Source organism: Chiloscyllium punctatum, chromosome 13 (assembly GCF_047496795.1).
Source record: "Chiloscyllium punctatum isolate Juve2018m chromosome 13, sChiPun1.3, whole genome shotgun sequence".
NCBI lineage: Eukaryota > Metazoa > Chordata > Chondrichthyes > Orectolobiformes > Hemiscylliidae > Chiloscyllium > Chiloscyllium punctatum.
In genome coordinates this window covers 104560866-104585135 of record NC_092751.1, presented here as the reverse complement: position 1 = coordinate 104585135, position 24270 = coordinate 104560866, and the positions used below count along the sequence as shown (strand labels likewise).

Below are 24270 nucleotides of genomic sequence, written 5' to 3'. Positions count from 1 at the left end.
AGCAGTGCTAACCACTGAGCCACCGTGACGCTCCAAAGCACGGTTGATCCAGCTAACCTGTGGAACTGTAGACTGTGGGAAGAAACTGGAGCACCCAGAGGAAACCCACGCAGGTGCGGAGAGAATGTGCAAACTCCACAAGAATAGTTGCCCAAGAGTACAGATGAACCCAGGTCCCTGGTGCTGGGAGGCAGCTGTGCTAACCACTGAGCCACCACGTCTCTCTGGGTATGATGAAAGTGCATGTTGTGACTGATGAGGACAAAAATAAAGTTGAAATGGTTTGTCCAACTTAAGGAAGAATGAATAAGAGGCTTGGGAAATGCAGAGGTGTCAGTTATATCAGTTGAGGTCCAGGGATATTCACTTGGCATGTGTAAAGAGACTTTTCTGTCTCAGCAGTGCAGACTCGAGAGGGATACACCTTTTAATGTTGCACTCGAGATTTAATCCAGGTAAAAGCTAGTGCTTTCATCAACTGGCTGACTGGAGTATAACAATAGACTCCAGGACTGGAGGAGGAAGCTCACTCTGTCTGTCAGAAAACATAATGCCAAATGGTTAACCAATGAAACAAAACCAGATGAACCACATGATCACTGTTTCTCCCCTTTGCTCTTGTTCTCCTGAGTCTACCTTCCTCTCGTTTAGATTTTCTCCTCTGTCTCTCATAACCATGAGCTGCTTCCATTTTCACTTTGGTTTTATTGTTCATTTGGCTAAGGTCTGACTAACTTGAAGTATTTCTGTACTTCAGGCATTTATGCGCTTGGCAAAACTATTAAAAATAAAGATATGGGGTAATAAGCTGCATTAGATTTACTGTGATTTTTGTACAGGTGAGTGAATATTGTTACTGACGTGAACATTTCTAAAGTGTAATTCCAGGGAGAGCAATGAAGCAGGCAAACCAATTTGGAGCCATCATTTTCTGTTCGATTGTACACTATCACCCGCATAACAGTATATTCAAAGTTGTCAGTTTATGCTAGTGTGGTGGAAAATACAAACATGCTCCTCATTATTCTAGCAGAATGAATTCCCAACAAATCCTATTCACTTTTTCTACTCATACTGAAAGCTGTCTTAATTGTGAGAAGTGCATTTGAATTGTCTGGTATTGTTATTGTCAGTTGATGGACACATTGCGACATGGGGCTATTGCTGAAATGATTGGTATTCATTCAGGTGTGAGTTATTCCCTGCACCATCTCCAGTGAAGTTGGAAGAATTGCATCCCTGCGTTTACAGTATAGAATGAGTTCAACAGGGGTTAAGAATTATGGATTTGAGCCCCATGCAATCAAGGTAGACTTGTAATCTAAGCAGAACTTAACAGTGCTGCACCTGAAGTTTGCCCAGTCAGTTGGATCAGATTTCAAGGTCTTAGGAAACTATTTGCAGAGCTGGTGGGAGGATCAAAAAATGAGACCTTGAAACAAACATGAACTGAGCCACAACAGAAAACATCCTTTTCCACATCCACGAAATGTGAGATCTTAAAATTTCTCTTGTATGTTAGGTGCAAATCTTACTCCTCGTTGCTGTTCTTTGAAACAACAGCATTCGATTTTTTTTCGCTCCCACATAAGAGGGTAAACTTGGTTTGTTGCCTCATTGAAAGATAGTGTTGAGGCAGTGCAGCACTCCATCAGTACTGCACTGAAATGTTGGCCTGATATAATGCTAAGATACTTTAGAGGGAGGTGGCGGGGAAATTTGTTCTGGTCATGTTGTTTATTCGCCCAATAACTTAATTGCTCTGTGGCAATCAGCGGTGGTGGCAATGTTTAATGCCAGATTCCTACAGATTATAATCGTGAAGTTGTAAATATATTTCAGCACTTGAGTTTCTGTTTTCTAACACAAGTGAAAAGTTAAATTGCAAACACTGATTACTTCCAAAAACAGCAGAGAACTTTCAAATCGGCCATGTCAACCTTCCTTGTGGAATTCCAACATTTAAAGTGTGTAAATTTTACAGCGCAGTACCACATTGGAAGGTCTAAAGTTTTCTTTTAAAATTTCTCTCTCCCCGGTCTCATTAACCCTACATTAATACTTCCATTAAAACACTGGACAAAATTAAAAAATGATGACAACAATGACTTGAGTGACAGTTTTGCAACATGTAATTGGGTGTTCTGTGCCTGAAAGCTGGTGACTGGCATCTGTCTGAAACTCTGAATGAGATTGCCAGCGCACGTGGTAAAAGTAATGCTCTCCGAAAGGAAAGTGGTTGAAGCGATAATGGAGCTTCAAGTGGAATACAATACAAATGGTTCCTTGAGTGATTTTTTCTCAGCCAGTTCTGTACATCTCCAGGTCGGGTTATGAAATCTGATGGTGTATTATTTATTTCTTGTGTGAGTACAAGGCTGCTGAGTTCAAGCTCTTTTGTTGAAAGTTGAGTGCAGAGCAATACTGAGACAGTGTTACATTGTTAAAGTTTCACTCTGAAGCTCCCTGTTTTGATGATTTGTGGATGCACTTTACGCAATTAATACAGAACTTGAATTTGACATAACGTGTCTTGTCTCTTTGTCCTTTTCTTACCCCTCACACACAAGTGTCTCGCTTTCTTGTGTGTGCGTCTCTCTCTCTTCTCTCTTTTGTTTCCCACCCCTCTATATCTATCTCTTTTTGTGTGTGTTTATTTTTCAGTCTTTGTTTGCAAGTGTCTTGCTCTGTCTCTCTCTCTCTCTCTCTCTCTGCTGCTTCCCACTTCCCATCTACGTGTGTGTGTGTGTGTGTGTGTGTCCCTCTGCCTGTGTATGTGTGTCTCTGTCTTTCAGTCTCTCTTTGTGTGTTTCTTTCTTTCTGAGTCCAAATCTACAAAATAGGAGCAGGTATAGGTTATTCGGCCCCTTAAACCTGCCCTGTCATTCAAGAAGATTATGGCTGAACTGTTTGTGTTTGAAATTCCGTATTCCTAATTATACCGAGGGCACTCGATCCACTGTCTCACAAGAATCTACCCACATCTACCTCAGAACTAGTCACTGATCCCAATATATGATAAAACTAACTGTGGATGCTGGAAATCAGATACAAGAATAAAAATTGCTGGAAAAACTCAACAGCATCTGTGCAGAGAAATCAGAGTTAACGCTTCGGGTCTAGTGACCAATCTACAGAACCCAGAATTCACCCACATCCCATTAAAGAGTATTTTTAGAAATTAATAATGAATGGTAGAACAGGGTGGATGGGCCAGGCCAAATGGCCTACTGCTGGTGTGTATGTTTATAACTGTCACACACTTTTAAGATCGAGGTCAGTTGGAATCTAACTAAATCCAGGAATGTTGGAAGAGGATGAAAAATAGTACTGAGAACAAAGTTCTGCTGTGATCCTACTAATCAGAGTCCGCTTGCCAACCATTCGGTATGCTCCTCTCATGTAACATAAATGTTGGCAGGCCTGTTAAATTGGTATTTCTTGCAAATTGTCCTGAGGGGTGCAAGGCAGAAAGCCTCGACAAAATGTGCATGTTCTCAGCAATATTCAAGCCATTAATAATGAACGGTAGAACAGGGTGGATGGGCCAGGTACCCTCAGTCCCTTTTAGAATTAGAATCCCTATAGTGTGGAAACAGGCCCTTCAGCCCAGCAAGTCTAGACCAACCCTGTGAAGAGTAGCCCATCCAGACCCATTTACCCTCTGACTAATGTGCCTAACCTACACAGTCCTGAACACTGTGGGGCAATTACACAGGGCCAATCCACCCTAACCTGCACATCTTTGGATTGTGGGAGGAAACCAGAACACTCGGAGGAACTCCACACAGACAGTCACCCGAGGGTGGGATTGAACCCAGGTCCCTGGTACTGTGAGGCAGCAGTGCTAACCACTGAGGCACCATTCCCATCAGGTCTATTCCTCTTTGTGAAACTCTGATATGTTGTGTTATTTTTTAATCCTTTTCTCTCTTGCTCCCTAATATTTGATGTATTCTTTTTTCACCCCAGCTGTTTCCAATTTTTATCGCTTCCTTCCTTGGTTCCTCCCTCAAGCTAATTGTGTTTAAGTCATAAAAACTGAAAGAACTGCAGATGCTGTAAATCAGAAGTGAAGACAGAAATTGCTGGCAAAGCTCAGCAGGTCTGAGAACAAAGAACATTACAGTGCAGTACAGGCCCTTCAGCCTTCAATGTTGCGCCAACCTGTGGAACCAATTTGAAGCTTATCTATCTTACATTATTCCATTATCAGCCATATTTTTATCCAATGACCATTTGAACGCCCTTAACATTGGCAAGTCTACTACTGTTACAGGCAGTGCGTTCCACACCCATACTACTGTGAGTAAAGAGAGAGCATCTGTGGAGAGAAATCAGAGTTGACGTTTCGGGTCAAATGACTGAGGAAGGGTCACCGGACCTGAATTGTTAGCTCCGATTTCTGTCCACCTTGCTGAGCTTTTCTAGCAACATCTGTTTTTGTTTGTGTTTAAATAGTCATTTGCTAGCACAGAACTTGAATATTGCTGAGAACATACACATTTTGTCGAGGCTTTCTACCTTGCACCCCTCAGGACAATTTGCAAGAAATACCAATTTAACAGGCCTGCCAACATTTATGTTACATGAGAGGAGCATACCGAATGGTTGGCAATGATTAGGACAGGCATTGCCATTGGGAATGCACCTGTTAATGACAATTGATAGTTAACTGCCAAGCTTTGTTTAAATCTTAAACCAAGGAGGTTGACTCTGGTCAAGGCATTACCTTGTGAAATTTACCAGAAATAGCTGCCAACTTTTTTCTGAAGTTGAACAAACATGTTGCATATTTATGTGTTTTAAGTCTGCAGAGAACAGTCCCTTGACTATTGATGTATTTGTCTGATTTTTAGCAGTAATCTTTTGTCTTTGAAAAAATGCATACTCCTTAATTTAACACGACTGTTCTATACCACAGCCAGCTTAAATAATAACTCACATTTATACTGATTCGTTAGCATAATGAAATGGTCCTGGGATTCACACAGGAGTACCATCAAATCATGCTTGAAGCACATGAAAATTTCAGACATAATTGCCATTTTCTTACTGCATCAGGCACTGATATTGTCCATCACCTTGCTGGTTTGGTCACATCTGGTGGGATAAAAGTTTAATGCAAGCCCACAGGAAAGGGATTCACAATATATTGAGCGTACTGGCACCCTTGTGAGAGATGGTACCACTATTTGACAACCCTGTTGTGAGCAGGAGAGGTTAAAAACAGGCTTTCTCTGACATGCTCAAAGCAATGTTGCTGGGAACTAGTATAGCTGATGTGTAGTTACCATCTGCTGTCATCGGCACCTCAAAGCCGCTCTGTCTCCTTCCTCTGTCTCCGGCTGATCTCCCCACATTGGCTGCGGCATTCCTGACAACAGCTGAAAGCTAGATACTCGCGAGGAATACCAGCGGGAATGAGAGGTTTAAAAAAGCCAAAAAAAAAAGAAGCCCAAGTAAAGTTTAAACAAAAACAAGAGACAAAATAAAAGTAAACAGCTAGAATGTACAGATAGATTGTAAAAGCTTCACGAATAAAATATTTCCAGCAACAACAACTTGGATTTACTTAGCTCCTTTTATACATAACAGAATTTGACACATGTTGAACCGCATGCCCATAAACCTGACCAAAGAGGTAGGTTTTAGTGAATCAACAAGGTAAAAACAATGACTGCAGATGCTGAAAATCAAATACTGGATTAGTGGTGCTGGAAGAGCACAGCAGTTCAGGCAGCATCCAACGAGCAGCGAAATCTTATCTCTCCATGCTGCAGGCTCACTGCCTTTATTCCTGATGAAGGGCTTTTGCCCGAAACGTTGATTTCGCTGCTCGTTGGATGCTGCCTGAACTGCTGTGCTCTTCCAGCACCACTAATCCAGGTTTTAGTGAATGCCTTGTGGACAGAGAGGCTCAGGGAGGTACTCCAAAGCTCAATCCTCGCTTTCTACTTCCATGATTTTAAATTCTGGATTTCTCTCGGTAAAGCTCACTTCGTCAGGCCTGTCTCTTCTACCAAGTTTTGAAAGATTTGTAGCTCGGGTTGAGGTCCTCAATGTAAGTTTGCTCACTGAGCTGGAAGGTTCCATTTTCAGACGTTTCATCACCATACTAGGTAACATCATCAGTGAGCCTCGAGTGAAGCACTGGTGTTCGTCACCTGCTTTGTATTTACATGTTTAGGTTTTCTTGGGTTGGTGATGTCATTGACCATCCTCTGAGAAAAGGAACAGGAAATGACATCACAGGAAATAATATCACCAGCCCAAGGAAACCTAAACATATAAATAGAAAATGGGTCACTAACACCAGGGCTTCACTGGAGGCTCACTGATGATGTTACCTAATATGGCTTGTTCTCGGATGGATGTGTTGGCCCAATCGAAGTGGAACACCACTTCAACTGGGACAACATATCATCCTAGGACAAGCCAAACAGAGACACGCACGAGAATTCCTAGAAGCATGGCATTCCAACCTGAACTCCATCAACAAATATATTAACTTGGATTCCACTTAACACCCTCTGAGAAAAAAAACAGGAAATGACACCACCATGGGAAATGACATCACCAGCCCAAGGAAACCTAAACACATAAATGGAGATCAGGTGACTAACACCAGTGCTTCACCAGAGGCTCACTGATGATGTTACCTAGTATGGTGACAAGATGTCTGAGAACAAACCTTCCAGCTCAGCGAGCTAACTTTCATCCAGAACTGTTTCTTCTCCTTAAAGATGCTCCTTAAATTACCCCTGTTAGATTAAGCTTTTACGTACCTGCCCTAATGTGTGACCAGTGATCTAGTTTGCTTGATAATCCTACTGCAAACAGCCTTCAGAATGTTGACACTAAAGGGTGCTGTATGAATGCAAGTTATTGTTGTAGCTATCACACTAAAGATGCTGCCTGACCTCTCTGCACCCTCCAGTTCTGCATCTTCTGCATTTCCCCTAGCTTTCCTCACCATTGTCAATCCTGCTTTCACACTCTGAAATGGCCAGACTGGGCACCTTTATCTCCCTCCCTCTGTCCTCACCACCTTCAAAACACTCCTTAAAACCAGCCAAGAGATATGCTGTTGTGAAACAAAGTGAGACTTGCAGAATTCATGGCTAAAAAGGGAAGTTAATAATAGTTTCAACTTGAAAGCAAAGGCATGCAGTGGTGCACTGATGAAGGGAAGTGGGGAGTATTCCATCACACTCCTTACTTGTACCTTGTAGATTGTGGACAAACTTTGGGAGAGTCAAGAGGTGAGATATTTGCCCTAGCTTGTCTAGAACCATACAATTCCTGCAGTGTGGAAGCAGGCCATTTGGCCCATTGAGTTCACACTGACCCTCCGAAGAGCATCACACCCAGACCCACCTCCGCTATCTATCCTATCTGTGTAACCCTGCAATTCCCATGGCTAATCCACCGAACCTGAGCTTGCTTGGGCACGATGGGCAATTTACCCTGGCCAATCCGTCTAACCTGTACATCGTTGGATTGTGGGAGGAAACCAGAGCACCCGGAGGAAACCCACACAGACACTGGGAGAATGTGCAAACTCCTTGAATGAAGGTCCTGGCCAATGCTGTGCAATCCCACCCACAGGATGTTGATGGATATGTTACCATTCAGACCCGTTTAATAGCAGGTTCCCCGGCTTGCTGCTTTGTTGGAGCAGCAGGCACAGCACTTGGGGCAAAATTTCAGTGGAAAGCAGATTTGTGTCGGCTCAGAATCAGACTGTGTTTTGAAGCGATAAGCATATCTTCTTCAGTGACACTTTAGCATTCAGCCAGTGTTCAATTTGTCTAGGTTTTGATGTTGGCAGCGAGGGACTTTATCAAGCTCTGGTCAAATAGAATAAGACTGCTTCCAAAATGTGAACATTTGCAGTAATAAAACTTTCATATCTTTGTTCATATTGTTGGCGAATTTGCTTTCTATCTCCTCGCTGCAATTGCACTCTGCAGCAACGTATAAATAATAAAAGGGCAATGGTTTTGAAAGGAGCATTGTGTTTCATTAAGAATCTTCCAAGGCACTTGAAAAGTTTGCAAATAGCACAGCACCAAGGGAGTTGCCGATTTGATTGCTTTATGAGTTTAACGTCTTGCATTCAGTTCTGAACAAAAACAGAAAATTCCGGTGCTGCTTACTGAGTCAGGTGTATGTCTGTGGAAAGAGAACAGAGATAGCATTTTGGGCTAATGAGGTTTCATCAGGACAAGACATGTTGTGAAACTTGAAAGGGTGCAGAAACAATTGACAAGGATGTTGCTGCGATTGGCGGGTTTGAGCTATAGGAAGAGGTTGAATAGGCTGTGGCTGTTTTCCCTGAAGCATCGGAGGTTGAGGGGTGACCTTACAGAGACTTATAAAATCATGAGGGGCAATAGACAATAGACAATAGGTGCAGGAGTAGACCATTCTGCCCTTCGAGCCTGCACCACCATTCAATATGATCATGGCTGATCATCCTTAATCAGTATCCTGTTCCTGCCTTATCTCCATAATCCTTGATTCCACTATCCTTGAGAGCTCTATTCAACTCTTTCTTAAATGAATCCAGAGACTGGGCCTCCACTGCTCTCTGGGGCAGAGCATTCCACACAGCCACCACTCTCTGGGTGAAGAAGTTTCACCTCATCGCTATCCTAAATGGTCTACCCAGTATTTTTAAGCTGTGTCCTCTGGTTCGGCACTCACCCATCAGCGGAAACATGTTTCCTGCCTCCAGAGTGTCCAATCCTTTAATAATCTTATATGTCTCAATCAGATCCCCTCTCAGTCTTCTAAACTCAAGGGTATACAAGCCCAGACGCTCCAATCTTTCAGTGTAAGGTAATCCCGCCATTCCAGGAATTGACCTCGTGAACCTACGCTGCACTCCCTCAATAGCCAGAATGTCTTTCCTCAAATTTGGAGACCAGAACTGCACACAGTACTCCAGGTGTGGTCTCACCAGGGCCCTGTACAGCTGCAGAAGAACCTCTTTGCTTCTATACTCAATCCCTCTTGTTATGAAGGCCAGCATGCTATTAGTCTTCACTACCTGCTGTACCTGCATGCTTGCCTTCATTGACTGGTGGACAAGAACACCCAGATCTCTTTGTACTGCCCCTTTACCTAAATGGATTCCATTTAGGTAGTAATCTGCCTTCCTGTTCTTGCCACCAAAGTGGATAACCACATATCTATCCACATTAAACTGCATCTGCCATGCATCTGACCACTCACCTAACCTGTCCAGGTCACCCTGTAATCTCCTAACATCCTCATCACATTTCACCCTGCCACCCAGCTTAGTATCATCAGCAAATTTGCTAATGTTATTACTAATACCATCTTTTATATCATTAATATACATTGTATAAAGCTGCAGTCCTAGCACTGATCCCTGCGGTACCCCACTGGTCATTGCCTGTCATTCCGAAATGGAGCCGTTTATCACTACTCTTTGTTTCCTGTCAGCCAACTAACTTTCAATCCAAGTTAGTACTTTGCCCACAATACTATGCACCCTAATTTTGCTCACTAACCTCCTATGTGGGACTGTATCAAAAGCTTTCTGAAAGTCCAGGTACACTATATCTACTGGATCTCCCTCATCCATCTTCAGAGTTACATCCTCAAAAAATTCCAGAAGATTAGTCAAGCATGATTTCCCTTCATAAATCCATGCTGACTCTGACCTATCCTGTTACTACTATCCAGATGTATCATAATTTCATCCTTTATAATAGACTCCAGCATCTTTCCCAGCACTGAGGTCAGACTAACTGGTCTATAATTTCCTGCTTACTCTCTCCCACCTTTCTTAAAAAGTGGTACAACATTAGCCACCCTCCAATCCGCAGTAACTGATCCTGAATCTATCGAAGTCTGGAAAGTAATCACCAACGCATCCACGATTTCTCGAGCCACCTCCTTCAGTACCCTGGGATGTAGACCATCAGGCCCCGGGGACTTATCAACCTTCAGACCTAACAGTCCCTCAAACACCCATTCCCCTGGCATTGATAGGATGAATAGCCAAGATCTTTTTCCCCAGAGTCGGGGAGTCCAGGACCAGAGGGCATAGGTTTAGGGTGAGAGGGGAAAGATATAAAAGGGACCTCGGGGCAGCTTTTTCACACAGAAGGTGGTACGTGTATGGAATGAGCTGCCAGAGGAAGTGGTGGAGGCTGGTACAGTTACAGCATTTAAAAGGGATCTGGATGGGCAGATGAATAGGAAGGGCTTTAGAGGGATTTGGGCAAAATGCTGGCAAAAGGAACAAGATTAAGTTTGGATATCTGATTGGACCAAGGATCTGTTTCCGTGCTGTGCAACTCGATCACTCTAAAGGAAACTAAAGGTATTCACTAGAATTTAGAAAATGAAAGGGGATCTCAATGAAATGTGTAAAATTCTGACAGGACTGGACAGACTGGATGCAGGGATGATATTCCCCTTGACAAGGGGGCAACAGCTCAGAATTTGTGATCAGCCATTTTGGACTGAGATTGGGAGAAATTTCTTCACTCAAAGCATGGTGAATTTGTGGAAATCTTGACCACAGAAGTCTGTGGAGGTAGTCAATGAATATATTCAAGAAAGCAATGGATAGATATCGAGAAGTAAAAGGTGTCAAAGGGATATAGGGAGAGTGTGGGAGAATGGTGTTAAGGTCAAAGGTCAGCCATGATCCTGTTGAATGGGCTTGATGGTCCAAGTGGCTTTTCCTGCTCATGGTTTCCATGTTTCTGTAGCTAGAGATTGAACCTTTTATAAGGAAGCAGCGATACTTGATGGCCAAGGGGATGAAGGATTATTGGGAATATGCAGGAATGTCAAACTGAGGTGAAAATCTGCTCAGCCATGATCTCATTGAATGCCGGAGCAGGGTTGAAATGCAGAGTGTCCTTTGTTCATCGGTTCAGGTCCTGTGGGGTAAATTGTTTATCTCCTCTAGAGGTGGGAGGTCCCAGCAAAACTAATCAAAATATTGAGAAAATTTAAAATGGTGTGTGGGGAGGGAAAAAATAAAGCAAGCATCTACACTCCAGTACTTCTGCAAACTCTGATCCAGGTAACATCTGGATCAGCACTTAGTTGGAGACTATGTTGCCTGAAAGGATGGTGGAAGCAAATTCAGTGGAAACCTTTTTTCAGAGAGAATTGGATTTACAAAAATAAAAGGAAAAAGTTGCAGAACCTTGGGGCAAGGGCAAAAAGATTGACCCTTTGAGCCTGTTCCACCATTAAGCGAGATCGTGATCGCTCTGATTTTAATCTCAACTCTACGTTCCGGCATTTCCTCTTTACTCTTTCATCCCTTCGGTCATCAAGAAACTGTCGACCTCTGCCTTCAAAATATTCAAAGATTTTGCATCACTGGTCCGAGTCAGTTTCAACAGGCCTCAGTTCTTGGAAGTTTCGAGAGGTCCCCATTCCTCAGCAGTTTCAAGAAACCCCCAGTCCTCAGCAGTAGCTGGTTTGTGAAAGCAAGAAGCCATGGAATTATCAAAAAAATAATATTAATCTTAACTTTGTATCTTTTTGTATATAATTTATGTAATTAAATGGTGCTATTTTGTGGCGACTTATACACATTTTACTGTGTTTGCTCAAATACAAGTAACAATAAATTTCTATCTCTCTATCTTGAGGAAGAAAATTCCAAAAACACTCAAACCTCAGAGAGAGAGAAAAATTTGTTCATCTCAGTTTTAACTGGGCAACCCCTTATTTTTCAACTGTGACCCCTCGTAAAAGACTCTTCGCAAGAGGAAGCATCCTTTTGACAGAGCTCTTTAAAAGGGGTTAGAGCTGGATTCCCTAGCAATTAATATTTCTCTCCCGGGACAAGGACTCCAACGATCCATTCTGTCCCTGCCTTTCATAATTTTTTTTTTAACCTTCAGTCAGGTTGCTCCTCATCCTTCGACATTCAAGTGAATACCAACTTTGTCCAGTCTCTCCAGGTAGCTAAGAGCCTCCAAACCAGGCAACATCCCTGGTAAACCTTTGCTGGACTGTCTCCGAAGCCTTCACATCCTTCTGGTCGTGTGCTGACCAGAACAGGACACAATATTCCAAATGTGGCCTCACTAAAGGTCTAAAATGTACAAACCTATCAGGTCAAGTGGCAGTGCAGACCTGATGGCCTGATTGGATTAATTCTGTTCCTGTATCTTTATGCTGTTACCCGATATACCTGCTGTTGGTCCATATTCCTTAACAGCTGTGCAGCCAAAAGATTATCGATCTCAAATTTAAAAGTAACAACTGATTCTCCATCCACTGCTGTTTGTGGAAGAAAGTTCCAAACATGTACTCCCCTTTGTGTGTAGAAATGCTTCCTAATATCTCTCCTGAATGATCTGGCCCTAGTTCTCAGAAAATTGTTGTTGCCTCTTCAACCAGAACAGTTTGGTTGGTTCTTCTGTCCTGTCGTGTATTTGGCAAATTTGACCGCAGTCTTCAGCAATACAAGTTCATCTTTCAACTGCACATGGAGCAGAGGGTTCAAAGCGTGCCCCTCTCTGCTCTGTCAGCGTGCCCAGTGTGCTAACTCGGTCGCTTTTGAAACTGCGTCATTGGTGCAGAGTGTGCGAGTCAGATTTCATTAATGTGGTCATCCAACAGGCCCAATGTTACAGCCAAGAATTTTTCAAACACCTGGACAGTATATCCTCAGCCAGACCTGTACAACCTTGAATGCCAACGAACTGAGTGGATCGATTCTGATTTATTTTGTGTTTGTTTGCTCTGAATTTGTACCGACTGGTAATGGTTTTGTTTCATTTTCATTCCCGGTGGCATGGGACTCACACTTGGCTTATCAAACATTTAGCCTGCCATGACTGGAGAGATCTGGAACCAGTCGGATGTTCCTTTCTCTCCCCCCCCTCCCCCCCCTTAAAACCTCATCCCAGATCCGACCCTCCAACCCAGCACCGCCCTCTTGAGCTGTCTTACCTGTCCATCTTCCTTCCCCCTATCCGCTTCACCCTCCCCACCGACCTACCACCATCTGATCTTTTTGGGAGGCACGGTGGCTCAGTGGTTAGCACTGCTGCCTCACAGCACCAGGGTCCCAGGTTCAATTCCCGCCCCAGGCAACTGTCTGTGTGGAGTTTGCACATTCTCCCTGTGTCTGTGTGGGTTTCCTCCGGGTGCTTCAGTTTTCTCCCTCAGTCCAAAGGTGTGCAGGCCAGGTGAATTGGCCATTCTAAATTGTCCATAGTGTTAGGTGCATTAGTCAGGGGTAAATGTAGGGGAATGGGTCTGAGTGGGTTACTGTTCGGAGGGTCGGTGTGGACTTGTTGGGCCAAAGGGTCTGTTTCCATACTGTAGGGAATCTAATCTAATCATCAACCCCCCACCTGCATCTACCTATTGCCTTCCCAGCTATCCTCCCCCAGCCCCATCTTTCTATTCATCTCTCAGTCCCTTTCACACCACCCCCTCTCCCCATTCCTGATGAAGGGCTTATGTCCGACTTATGGTCTTTTGCTGCTACCCCATATACCTGCTATTGTTCCATAGTCCTTAACACCTTTGCAGCCAAAAGATTATCAATCTCAGATTTAAAACTTGCAAATGATTCTCCATCCACTGCAGTTTGTGGATGAGAGTTCCAAATATCTACCCCACTTTGTGTGGAAATGCTTCCTAACATCTCCCCTGAATGATCTGGCCCTAATTCGTAGAATATCGCTGCTGCATCTTCAACCGAAACAGTTTGATTGGTTCTTCTGCCCTGTCGTGTATTTGGCAAGTTTGACTCTCCTGCTTCTCAGACAGTGCCTGACCTGCTGTGCTTTTCCAGCACCACACTTTCGGATGTGTTATTGTTTACCTGTAAAGGCTGTTACAGTCAATCCAGCCTATCTCCAGTGGATGACAAAAGGCTGTTTAGAGGTTTTTTTTTGTTGTTGTTGTTTATTTACTGTCATTCTGCTCTGGGCGAATAACAGACCAAGACTGGTTTTGTTTCCACAGGTAACACCAACAGCATCTTTGCCTTAGATTACATCAGTGGAGCTCTAACTCTGAACGGACCTCTGGATCGAGAAAATCCCCTGTACAGCTCTGGGTTTATATTGACTGTAAGGGTGAGTGATTCTAACATAGAGACCCTTTCATCAGCAAAAAAAAGCAAATGAGATTTGGTGCAAATGAATTTGGAAAATTGCTTAGGTCCTGCTGGATCTTCAGGGAGATGAAATACGTTGTGCAATGTTTTGACAAGATCAACTGGGGGATGCAAAGACTTGAACCTTTTAGACTTGACCGAGCAGAAACATTTAAAGGGGACACCCACGTAAAGAAATGACATCACAGAATGATTATGGTGCAGCAAGAGGCCGTTTGGCCCATCATGCCTTTATCAGCTGTCCTCCCTGGTGCCAATCTCCTGCCTTTCCCCATATTCCCAATATCATTTCTATCCACTACCCCTCCTGAATACCTCAGCTGAACCTGCCTCCCACCACGTTTCCAGGCAGTGCTTTCCAGACCCCAGCTGCCCAGTGAGTGGAAATGTTTTTTATTTCACACATTGCCCTTACTTGTTCTGTACTTGACATTTTTGGAAAGTGATAAGAGGGAATGTTGCTAGATGTCTCTGGTTTGCGAAGTAAATGATATTATCCTGCTCCTCTCAAACTCACCCCTTGCCCTCAAACCTAGCTTTTCTCCCAGGCCTCCTTATCTTTAGAGTCACAGAGATGTACAACACGGAAACAGATCCTTCAGTCCAACTCATCAACGCCGACCAGACATCCTAATCTAATCTATTCCCATTTGACAGCATTTGGCCCATATCCCTCTAAACAATTCCTATTCATATAACCATATAAATGCCTTTTAAATATTGTAATTGTACCAGCCTCTACCACTTCCTCTGGCAGCTCATCCCATATACGCACCAACCTCTGTACGTTAAAGTTACCCCTCAGATACCATTTAAATCTTTCTTCTCTCACCTTAAACCTATGTCCTCTAATTCTGGACTCCCCTACACTGGGATAAATTCCTTTGACTATTTGGCCTATCTATGTCCCTCATGATTTTACAAACCTCTATAAGGTTTTGTAAACTACTTCAGCCTCCGGCGCTCCAGAGAAAACAGTCCCAGCCTATTTAGCCTCTCCCTGTAGCTCAGACCCTCCAACCCCAATGTTGTGGTTCTGGGCTCAGTGATGCATGAATGGATTCAAAGCCAGGGTCTTCAAAAATTGTACAAATGCTTGATTTTATTTTACTTAAAGCTAATATTTTAACAAGTGCGATGACTGCTTTATTCAGCAACCCTGGTTAAAGTAACTGGGAAAGTGACATCGCACATCAGTTAAACCATCTCAAAACAATGTCTCAAAGGACTTAACAAATAACCTTTCTAACATTCAAACAATTTGGTTGGGGGATGTTGTGTGCACAGACCCTCAGCCATCCTCACTGCCCCCGCCCCCCACACTCCCCCCACCCCCCCACCCCTTATGGAACCTCAACTGTTCAACAGGATCATGGAAGATCTGGTGATCTGGTTGTGGCGTCACCCCCACATTCCTGCAAACCCCTGATAAAACTTTCACTCCCCTTTTAGGCAAGACACTATCACCCTCTGCCGTAACAAAATTCAATGACCGTTTCTCCACTGTGTTTTTGGAAGGGTGATCTACACACTCATGTCCCTCTGAGAGAAGATGCACTTGCTTAGCTTTGCCTTAAATGGGAGATCATTTATTTTTAAATTGTGCTCCTTCATTCTTTTCTCTGTGTTATTTCAACATGTACCCTGCCAAGTCTCCTTATCTTATATATCTTGATAAGGCCAGACAAACATTGCATGGTCAAAATATACTGACTAGCAACAGAGTCAATAGACCATTCACCCCACAGGTCGCTAAAGCAGCTTTGAGCCATGATCCAGTTGAATGGTGGAGCAGGTACATTGGGCCAAATGACTTCCTCCTCATCCTGTTTCCAAAGGTCATGATTCTGTTTGCTCGACAAAAATAGGTGTGTGTTTGTGTGTGTAAGTATGTGTGTGTGCGTGTATGCGTGCGCGGAGTGTGGGGAGGGGCGCTTCAAATCTGGCGCTGTAACTGGAATAAGCAATGTTGTTTTGTGGTTGTGACAACTGACACAAGGTTTAGTTCCTGCTGCGCTTGAGATTTACCCTGCGGATTATGTCACATTCTGATCTTTTTCACTGCTTTAATGTTGTGCGCCACTGCTCATTTAGCAGGACAGAGATTAGGAATCCTGCAAGTGAGTAGCTCACTCCTTGACTCATCTACACAGTACAAGTCAGGTGTGTGACGGAATACTCCCCACTTGCCTGGATGGGTGAAGCTCCAACCACACTCAAGAAGTTGGACACCATCCAGGACAAAACAGCCACATACATATGCACCGCATCCACCATCTTCAAAGTTCAATCCCTTCACCATTGATGCATGATAGCAGCACTGTGTACTGTCTACAAAATGCACTACAGCAAGACTCCTCAGACAGCACCTTCCAAACCAGGGGCCTCTGCCTCTTAGAAGAATAAAGGCAGCAGATACATGGGAACAACATCACCACCTGTCCAGGCCCACTTCGTGGCTCAGAAATATATCTCTTTTCCTTCCATGTTGCTGGGTCAATATTCTAGCTCCCTGCCCGATTGGCATTGTGAGGATACCGACATCAAATGAACCGCAGCAATTCAAGAGCACAGCTTCCTGACACTTCCTCAAGGGGCTCAAAAGCTGACCTACCAAGCGACGTCCACATCCCTTCAACTAATACATTTTCATAAGAAGGGAGAAGTCAGTTCATTTTGCACCTTTCTTTGTGATTGTGAACAGGTATATTAGCATAAAAACAGAGTATAGGATTGGGGGTAGGCCATTTGGTTCCTCGAGCCTGTTGCACCAGTAAAAATGATCATTGCAGATCATTCAGCTCAGAATCCTGTTCCTACTTCCTCCCCGTACTCTTTGATCCCTTCATCCTGAAGGACTATGTCTGTTTCCTTCTTGAAAACACTCAATATTTTGGTTTCAGCTGCTTTCTGTGGCATTTCAGCAATAAATGTGCTCTCTGTCCTGATGAAAATTCCCTCTTTATTAAGTGTCACTAAACAATGCTGATATTAATGATAAGTCAATCCAGCAGTGTAGATGCAGCTTCTGAGTCAGGGAGCAACGTTTCATGACTGGGAATTGCGCCAAATGTTTCCTCACGTTAGATTGTTTTGTTCTGGCATTAAGTGCATTCTTCTTTATTGATGGAAGTCTTTAATGTACTGCTGAGGGATGTGCAACTCTATAAGCAGTTTATTGGGAGCTGTAATTACTGAAGTCCAAGCGTTAATGTGCTTATATTTTCAGAAGGGATTGCAAAGCACATTAACACATGTCAGTGTGGAAACAGTGATGCATCTCTTTAAAATGAAAAAGAACAAAAATTCAAGATGTAATGCCAACAATGTTGGGAGGGTAACAATAGCTTCTGCTTCTTGATGCTGTAATGCTTTCAGCTGAAGAAGCATACCATCTTTCTAATCCAACGCTCCGGCTGTCATAATGTAAAACAAAAATACTTTCCAGTTATCGAAATGACCAATTAAGATAACCTTGTCTATACTGTGTTGTAAATAAGAAAATCTATCAACTAGATGTTATTTTAACAAACACAGTTATGGATTTCTTATATTGAACAAATTAATCGATAACTATGCAATAATTAATTAGCATAGCCTGTAAATTAAAGTAATGTTCATCTTTTTGAATATTCCTAAAGTGATATCCTATCCTTAAAGTGTAGGCAAACACATACTTCAGGAAGAGAGAGAAAAAGAAAGCAGATTTCTGCAAAAGCTTGATTTTCTGGAAGAATTAAAGAATGTCGGCCAATGATTTTACCTTGAAGGCAGTAGGTCAAAGAGTAGACTGTTCCTAATGTGTTGCTTTTATGTTCTAACTCGTGTGGTCACGTCACCACACACACACACCAATGTCTTGCAGATATTACTTGCTTAGGAAATACAATCTTGAGATGGTTCTTCAATAATTCTTTCAAACAGATAGGTTTCACCCTGAACTCAACAGGAGGGTTTTTCTTTCAGAAACGGGAGACGGGCTAGGCAGCTTGTTCTTGGCAGGTTTTCCTCCAACTCAGCTTTGTCTTCACGTGCTTCTATCCAACTCTCTCTAAGCCAGTCATTGTTCAAAACAGCCCCAGGAAGTGGTCCACAACTAGACAAGAAGTTATCACCAGTTATGTGGGGCCAGTCTTTCGAAGGAGTGGCAATCTCACCCAGGTTTCCACTTCAGCTTTCCATGATTTCAGGAGAGATGGGAGCTCTTTATTTTTGAGAGAAGATGCAGCCCATGGCTCCCTCAGAAGTGATGAGCCATACCTGCATTTTGACAGTTCTTTCTTTCACAGCAACCACTTTGACAGCTGCTGTCAAACTAAATGGGACTTTAGGGAGATGGGTAAATAGGGTACAAGTTAGGTTGGGTAGCAGTGTGCCAGCTGAGTGGGATGTCAGTTAGGAAGTGTGCCAATGGTGAGGCTGCATGGTGCCAGGGCTAGCATGACACATGAGTAGAGGATAGAGAGCTAGGTTAACATGGCATCGTTTATGTAGGGCATCTGAGTAGGTTACTAGCTGGGTAGATTACCAAGAACGAAAGGTGCCAAGTGGGTAGATTACAAGGTGGCAAGATAAGTGATGTAGTGATTAGGTTAGGTCAAGATGGGTGGTAGAAATCAAACCTGGCAGCAGATGGAGAAGCGGCATGGGGACGAGGGGTAATTGCATTAAGTAAATCAGGAGGAGGGGGGATCAGATCAGAGGAAGGGGGTATTGTGTTGGGTCAGGGTTTAGGGGGAGTGTTGGATAAGGTTTGGCACAGGGATGTGGGGGGGGGGAAGGGGAGTGTGGGGGCAAGGGAGTGGAGCATGGGACTGGTTGGGTGCCTGGCTAACAGGGGAGGGAGGGTTGGGTCAACTCCAGCCAGGAGGTAAGGAGGTTGAAGGTGGGGGGGTGGATCTCAGGTCTGAGATTGTAAATGGCCTTGGAGGGGGACGGGATGGGGTTGGGGGTGAGTAAGGTAAGTATGGGCTGTGTTGAATAATTAGTCAGTGGTTAGACTATGTGTTTAACAGTCTAACTTTTCCTTAATGTCATCATCAGAACCAGTGAATGTAACCCTACCATCCCTACCCCAGCTCTACCACCCAACCCCACCCCCAACCCCAACCGTCCTCATCCACACTGTCCCACACCCACTGTTCCCACCCCCAGCCTTACCATCCCGACCCCTGCCCCCACCCCATTCCCACCGTCCCCAGTCCCACACCTACCATCCCCACACCCAATCCCAGCCCCAGCCCTACCATCTTTACCCCAAGCCCCAGGAGACTTTCAGAGACCTCCAGACAGAGTAAAATTGCACAGTGGAAAATTCAATTTCCCACAGCATTCCTTCCGAGTTTTGAGTGTTGGGGAACCCGCAGGATCTCCATGTACCTCCAATCTTCACTGGACTAACAGCTGTTTGACCCCAGTAAAATCCCAGTCATCATTTTCAAAGAATCTCCAATGTCCACAGTTACTACTTCCAAAGAAACCTTCAGACCTTTCCACGAAACCCTGTAATAAATCTCTTTTTCTACAATCTTTCAAAATTAAATCCGCCAAGTAAGATTAAATGTAAAGTATCTTATTACAACTGCCACAAGCCACGTTTGTGTATTTGTTTCCCTTTTCCAAATTGCTGTTTTTGATGTCACGGTTAAAGCTGTCAGCACATTAATCTGGTAAAAAAGGATTTTAATTGTTAACACCCCTGTTCCCTCAAGGGTGTTTAATCTGGCAGTGGCTTCAAAAAGATTTATGCAGTTTGATGGTTTTTATAACCACAAAAACATTCACATCTATTGTTTTTTTTATTGACACTGCATCTATCTACATTTTTCTGACTCTTATTTGCTTGTTAATGACTGCCAGCATTTCTGCTTACAGAGATTCATGTGTGCACGTTTCTGTACCTCAGTATAACTATACCATCCACCTGCATTGCTGTTTATATGTATGTGTAGTATTTAGCTGGGTTTGCTGCATTTATGTCATGTTTATGTTAGTGAATGTGGGTTTGCTCGCTGAGCTGGAAGGTTTGTTTTCAGATGTTTCGTCACCATGCCAGGTAAATCATCAGTGAGGTTCTAGATAAAGCACTGGTGGCATGGCCTGCTTGAAGCCATACCACCAGTGCTTCATCCGGAGGCTCACTGATGTTAACTCGTACGGTGATGAAACGTCTGAAAGCGAACCTTCTGGCTCAGCGAGCAAATCTACATCCAGAACTACAAATCTTCTCAAAACTCGATATTGTTAGTGTGTATCGAGTTATCCAGGAGAGTATCTGTGCTTTAATCTGTCTGTATCTCAGTTTCGATGTTTCCAAAGTCAGAAGTCACATGACACTGGGTTATAGTCCATCAGGTTTATTTGAAATCACAAGGTTTTGGAGCGCCACCCCTTTGGCAGATGCAGTGTGGGAGAAGGGCACACAGACACAGAGTTTACAGGCAGAGAGATTACGGGCAGAGATACCAAAATATCATCCAACTGCTATGAGTGGAGTGTCAGGTATTAAGTCTCTGCAGGTGATCAAGGGTGACAAGATGGTGAGTGAAGTGTCAATAACTGAATAACCAGCAAAGGGATGACCTGTAATCTGATTGTGAGGCAGAGAGATAATTACAAAAAGTCATAAATGAGGTGGTGCTGGAGACAAACTAAATGACTGGAATAACATGTGGCTGGGTATAAGAGTTACATGCCAAGGTTCTACCCAAAGTAATAGGTAATCCAAAACTGTACAAACTAATTAAGGTGGAGAGATTATAACAACATTTATCAAAGTAATGGTAATGGCACAGTAAGGAAGATTTTGCAGACACAAAACAGTGTTTTCAATTGTGTGAATCTTTGTGTCTGTAGGTGTCATTTATCTGTATGTGTATTTATGTCGAGCTGTTTGGGGTTATCTAAGCCATTCTATGTCTGTAGCTGTATTTGAATGTACGTGTGGTATATGTACATATGCAGCCTGTGTATATTCATTGCACATAAGCAATGTCTATACTGGTGCTGACAGGCAGCCTTTACTTTGGTCTGGGAGGAATGTGAAACTCCTGAAGCTCAGTGGAACTCTCGTTGCATTCCCAATAGCATGAGGCCAATTAGCCATAAGTCGGGATAGTTCCCGGAAAAACCCAGTGCATCTCTTTTGAACCTTTTGGCTATCACTCCCTTCACTGCTGGAGTGAGATTGTAAGATGCTGCCTGATCCCTGACTGCTTTCTGAGTTAGGAATGCCAGAACAGATACGAGCATCAGAACGATGATCGAGCAGCAAGCAATTAATCTGAAAGCTCAGGTTGCTTAAAGCTGTAACACCTCGCAGAATCAATGACGTTGTATTGCCCTAAATCTACGTACAAAAATCCAATAAATCTTGTTCAGAAAAAAAATGATCATTTTCGTCAGTCAGCAGTCACACGACACCAGGTTAGACTCCAACAGGTTTACTTGAAATCACAATTTTCGGAGCGCTGCTCCTTCGTCAGGTGACCTTGTTGTGACAGTTACCTGGATCTGTCTGAAATACCTATTCCAGTGAGCAGATCACTTGTTTTACTTCACAGCTGTTCTTCTCGGACTCTCAGTCCTGGCCCCTGAAGCGGGATCAGTGGCCCAGAGTGGGTAAGCCAGCGGCCTGGTCTGGAGCTTGGGGGCAGCCAGCAGTCAGACCATGTGACTGGTCTGCTGCGGAGAGCCCTCGGAGAGAGAGAGACTGTGATGTCTGTCTTTTTAACTTTGCTTTTTCTTGCATTTCTGACCTATGGTTATACTGTGTATAGCTGGAATTTAACTTCCTTTCTTCATTTCTCTATTCTGTAATTAAGGATTGTACCTGGGGTAGTTTTATACCTAAGATGGTGCTGTAAGTAGTGACTTACACGCTTTTCACTGTACTCACTTGTGTACATGGGACAAGAATTCTAAATCTAACTCCTGGGAAGTGGCATTGGCCTTCTATGGCACCTCTAATCACAGGGCCCTTGTGCTCTTCTCCAAAGCACTGAAGTTCTCCATTATCACAAAGAGCCTCCCTTCCATTACCTCCTTGAATAGAGCCGTCAGATTTAGCAACTTCAAATGTTGGCATCCTGCCCTCCACCTTGGTATACCCACGGCATTGTTACTCGGTAGCTTTGTGACGAGTGGGGGTTTATGAATGCCCACTTTCTGATCCACAATCTTTCTTCCCCAACAATCTTCCCGATGCTACTCTCTTATCTCAAAAGAACTGATCTCGTGCTTTGTGTGAAGTTGGCTGTCGATGTCCCCAGTCCCCGTCTATTGGTGTAGACATCCAGAGAGTAATCATGGCCAATGTATCCATTCCTGTCCCCAGTTCAGAAGCCCTCTGTGCCAATGTTTAGAGAGCAGTGATCAAAATGATTGGGGTATATCACTGAAATGGCTCTGGGTGCACTGGCTGGCCTCCATTCTGGTCTTTGCAATACCGATGATGGAGGTGTGGAGAACCATCCTGCAAATGTCGAGCAGGTAGCAGTTTGTTCAGACATAAGTATAGCTTTCATCGGTGAAGGAGGCAATTTTGAGCAGCAACTCACCCAGATTGCATAGCTGTGCCTTCAGAGGCTAACATTAAAACAAATTGCAGTGCCGGGGAAATGGAACTTGAATGCGTTATGACCGCGTTACATATGAAATGTGTGGGCTTGATATTAAAAATAGAAGCCACCTCTCAGTTCTCACCTCAGTGAAAGCAAAACAAAGTAAACAATCAGACAGCACAAGGTTTTAGTCCAAGTTCCTCCAAATAAACCTGTTGGACTGTGTGATTTTTAACTTTGTCAACCCCAGGCCCACACCAGCTCCTCCAAATTGAAACAAAGTACGCATTGTATTGAAAAGCAAATCGCAGAAACGTATCTGTGGTTTTCAGTTGATAATGGTATGCACTAGTGGAATTCATGGACTAATGCCCTTGAAAACTACCCCAGGGCTGTTGGATAGTTCTGTTTTGCTTTGGTTGGCACATAGCAGTCAGACAGGACATAGCGTCATCATTACTCCTGTTTACCACGATGTTGTGCTCTCTGTTTCCATCATTCTCCATGAGAACATCCACCATGTTTTCCGCGAGTTGGAAAGCTCGTGACAGCTGTCCATTTGAGAAAACTCGAGAAGGCAGGGTGACCCTCGAGCTGCGTTAGGCCTTCGTTGGACAGTTCCATCACATCACCCTCATCAGAGGCAGTCTACCCCGCCAAGGTCACGATCTCACACCCAGCCTCGGGGGACAATGGTGTGAGATTCCTTTTGGCCATTCCCACTCTCAAACTGCTATCTCAGCCATGCTCACCTTCATGAGCGTGACTTTATCCTGTGTATTGGCATTATCATTGATATTCTTTGAGTATGTTGTACCCACACCTTGATGAGGTTGGGTTTGGTACAGCTGAGGCCGTCAGCTTTTAGTCCTCTCTGACCCATGACCTAGAGAGAGGAAGCAGGCAGGGGAGGAGGCAGTATTGAGGGAGCTCACTGAGCCACAGCATTCTTGGCCAGAGCTTCCCAGGCTCTCGTCATTCATGGTCAACCTCTTGTGGTAGTCACTGCTATCAGAGAAGATGAGTGTAGAAAGACCACACTGGCGTCATTGAGGGGACAGCAGAGCAAGGGACTCTGGGTCGTGGGGCGAGTGTGGGTTCGACACTGGCATTGGCAGTGGTGATATCCACTCTGTGGCAAGGAGATGGTGCCTCTTACACTGGGGTGTCCAGAGCAGGCGGCAGTGAGCTGGTGGAGAAGGGGTGGCGGCACAGGTGAGTTAGCTCATGATACTCATGGCATGGGCTGCCAGAGGAAGTGGAAGAGACAAAAGACCGGCAGATGCCAGAATCCAAAGTAGAAAAGCAGGAGGCTGGAAGAGCACAGCACGCTAGGCAGCATCAGGAAGTGGGGAAGTCAGCATTTCAGATATAAGATTAGATTAGATTAGATTACTTACAGTGTGGAAACAGGCCCTTCGGCCCAACAAGTCCACACCGCCCCGCCGAAGCGCAACCCACCCATACCCCTACATCTACCCCTTACCTAACACTACGGGCAATTCAGCATGGCCAATTCACCTGACCTGTACATCTTTGGACTGTGGGAGGAAACCGGAG

General features: G+C 44.0%; 1 protein-coding gene across 1 annotated transcript in view; it reads left to right on the top strand.

Annotated features, from left to right (window-relative positions):
• cdh23 (cadherin-related 23) overlaps positions 1-24270 on the top strand; it is a 967008-nt gene that overhangs the window by 272744 nt on the left and 669994 nt on the right. The window contains exon 10 of the mRNA XM_072583543.1: positions 13996-14108. Within this exon, the coding sequence (XP_072439644.1) occupies positions 13996-14108 (113 nt within the window). The remainder of the gene's footprint in view (positions 1-13995; positions 14109-24270) is intronic.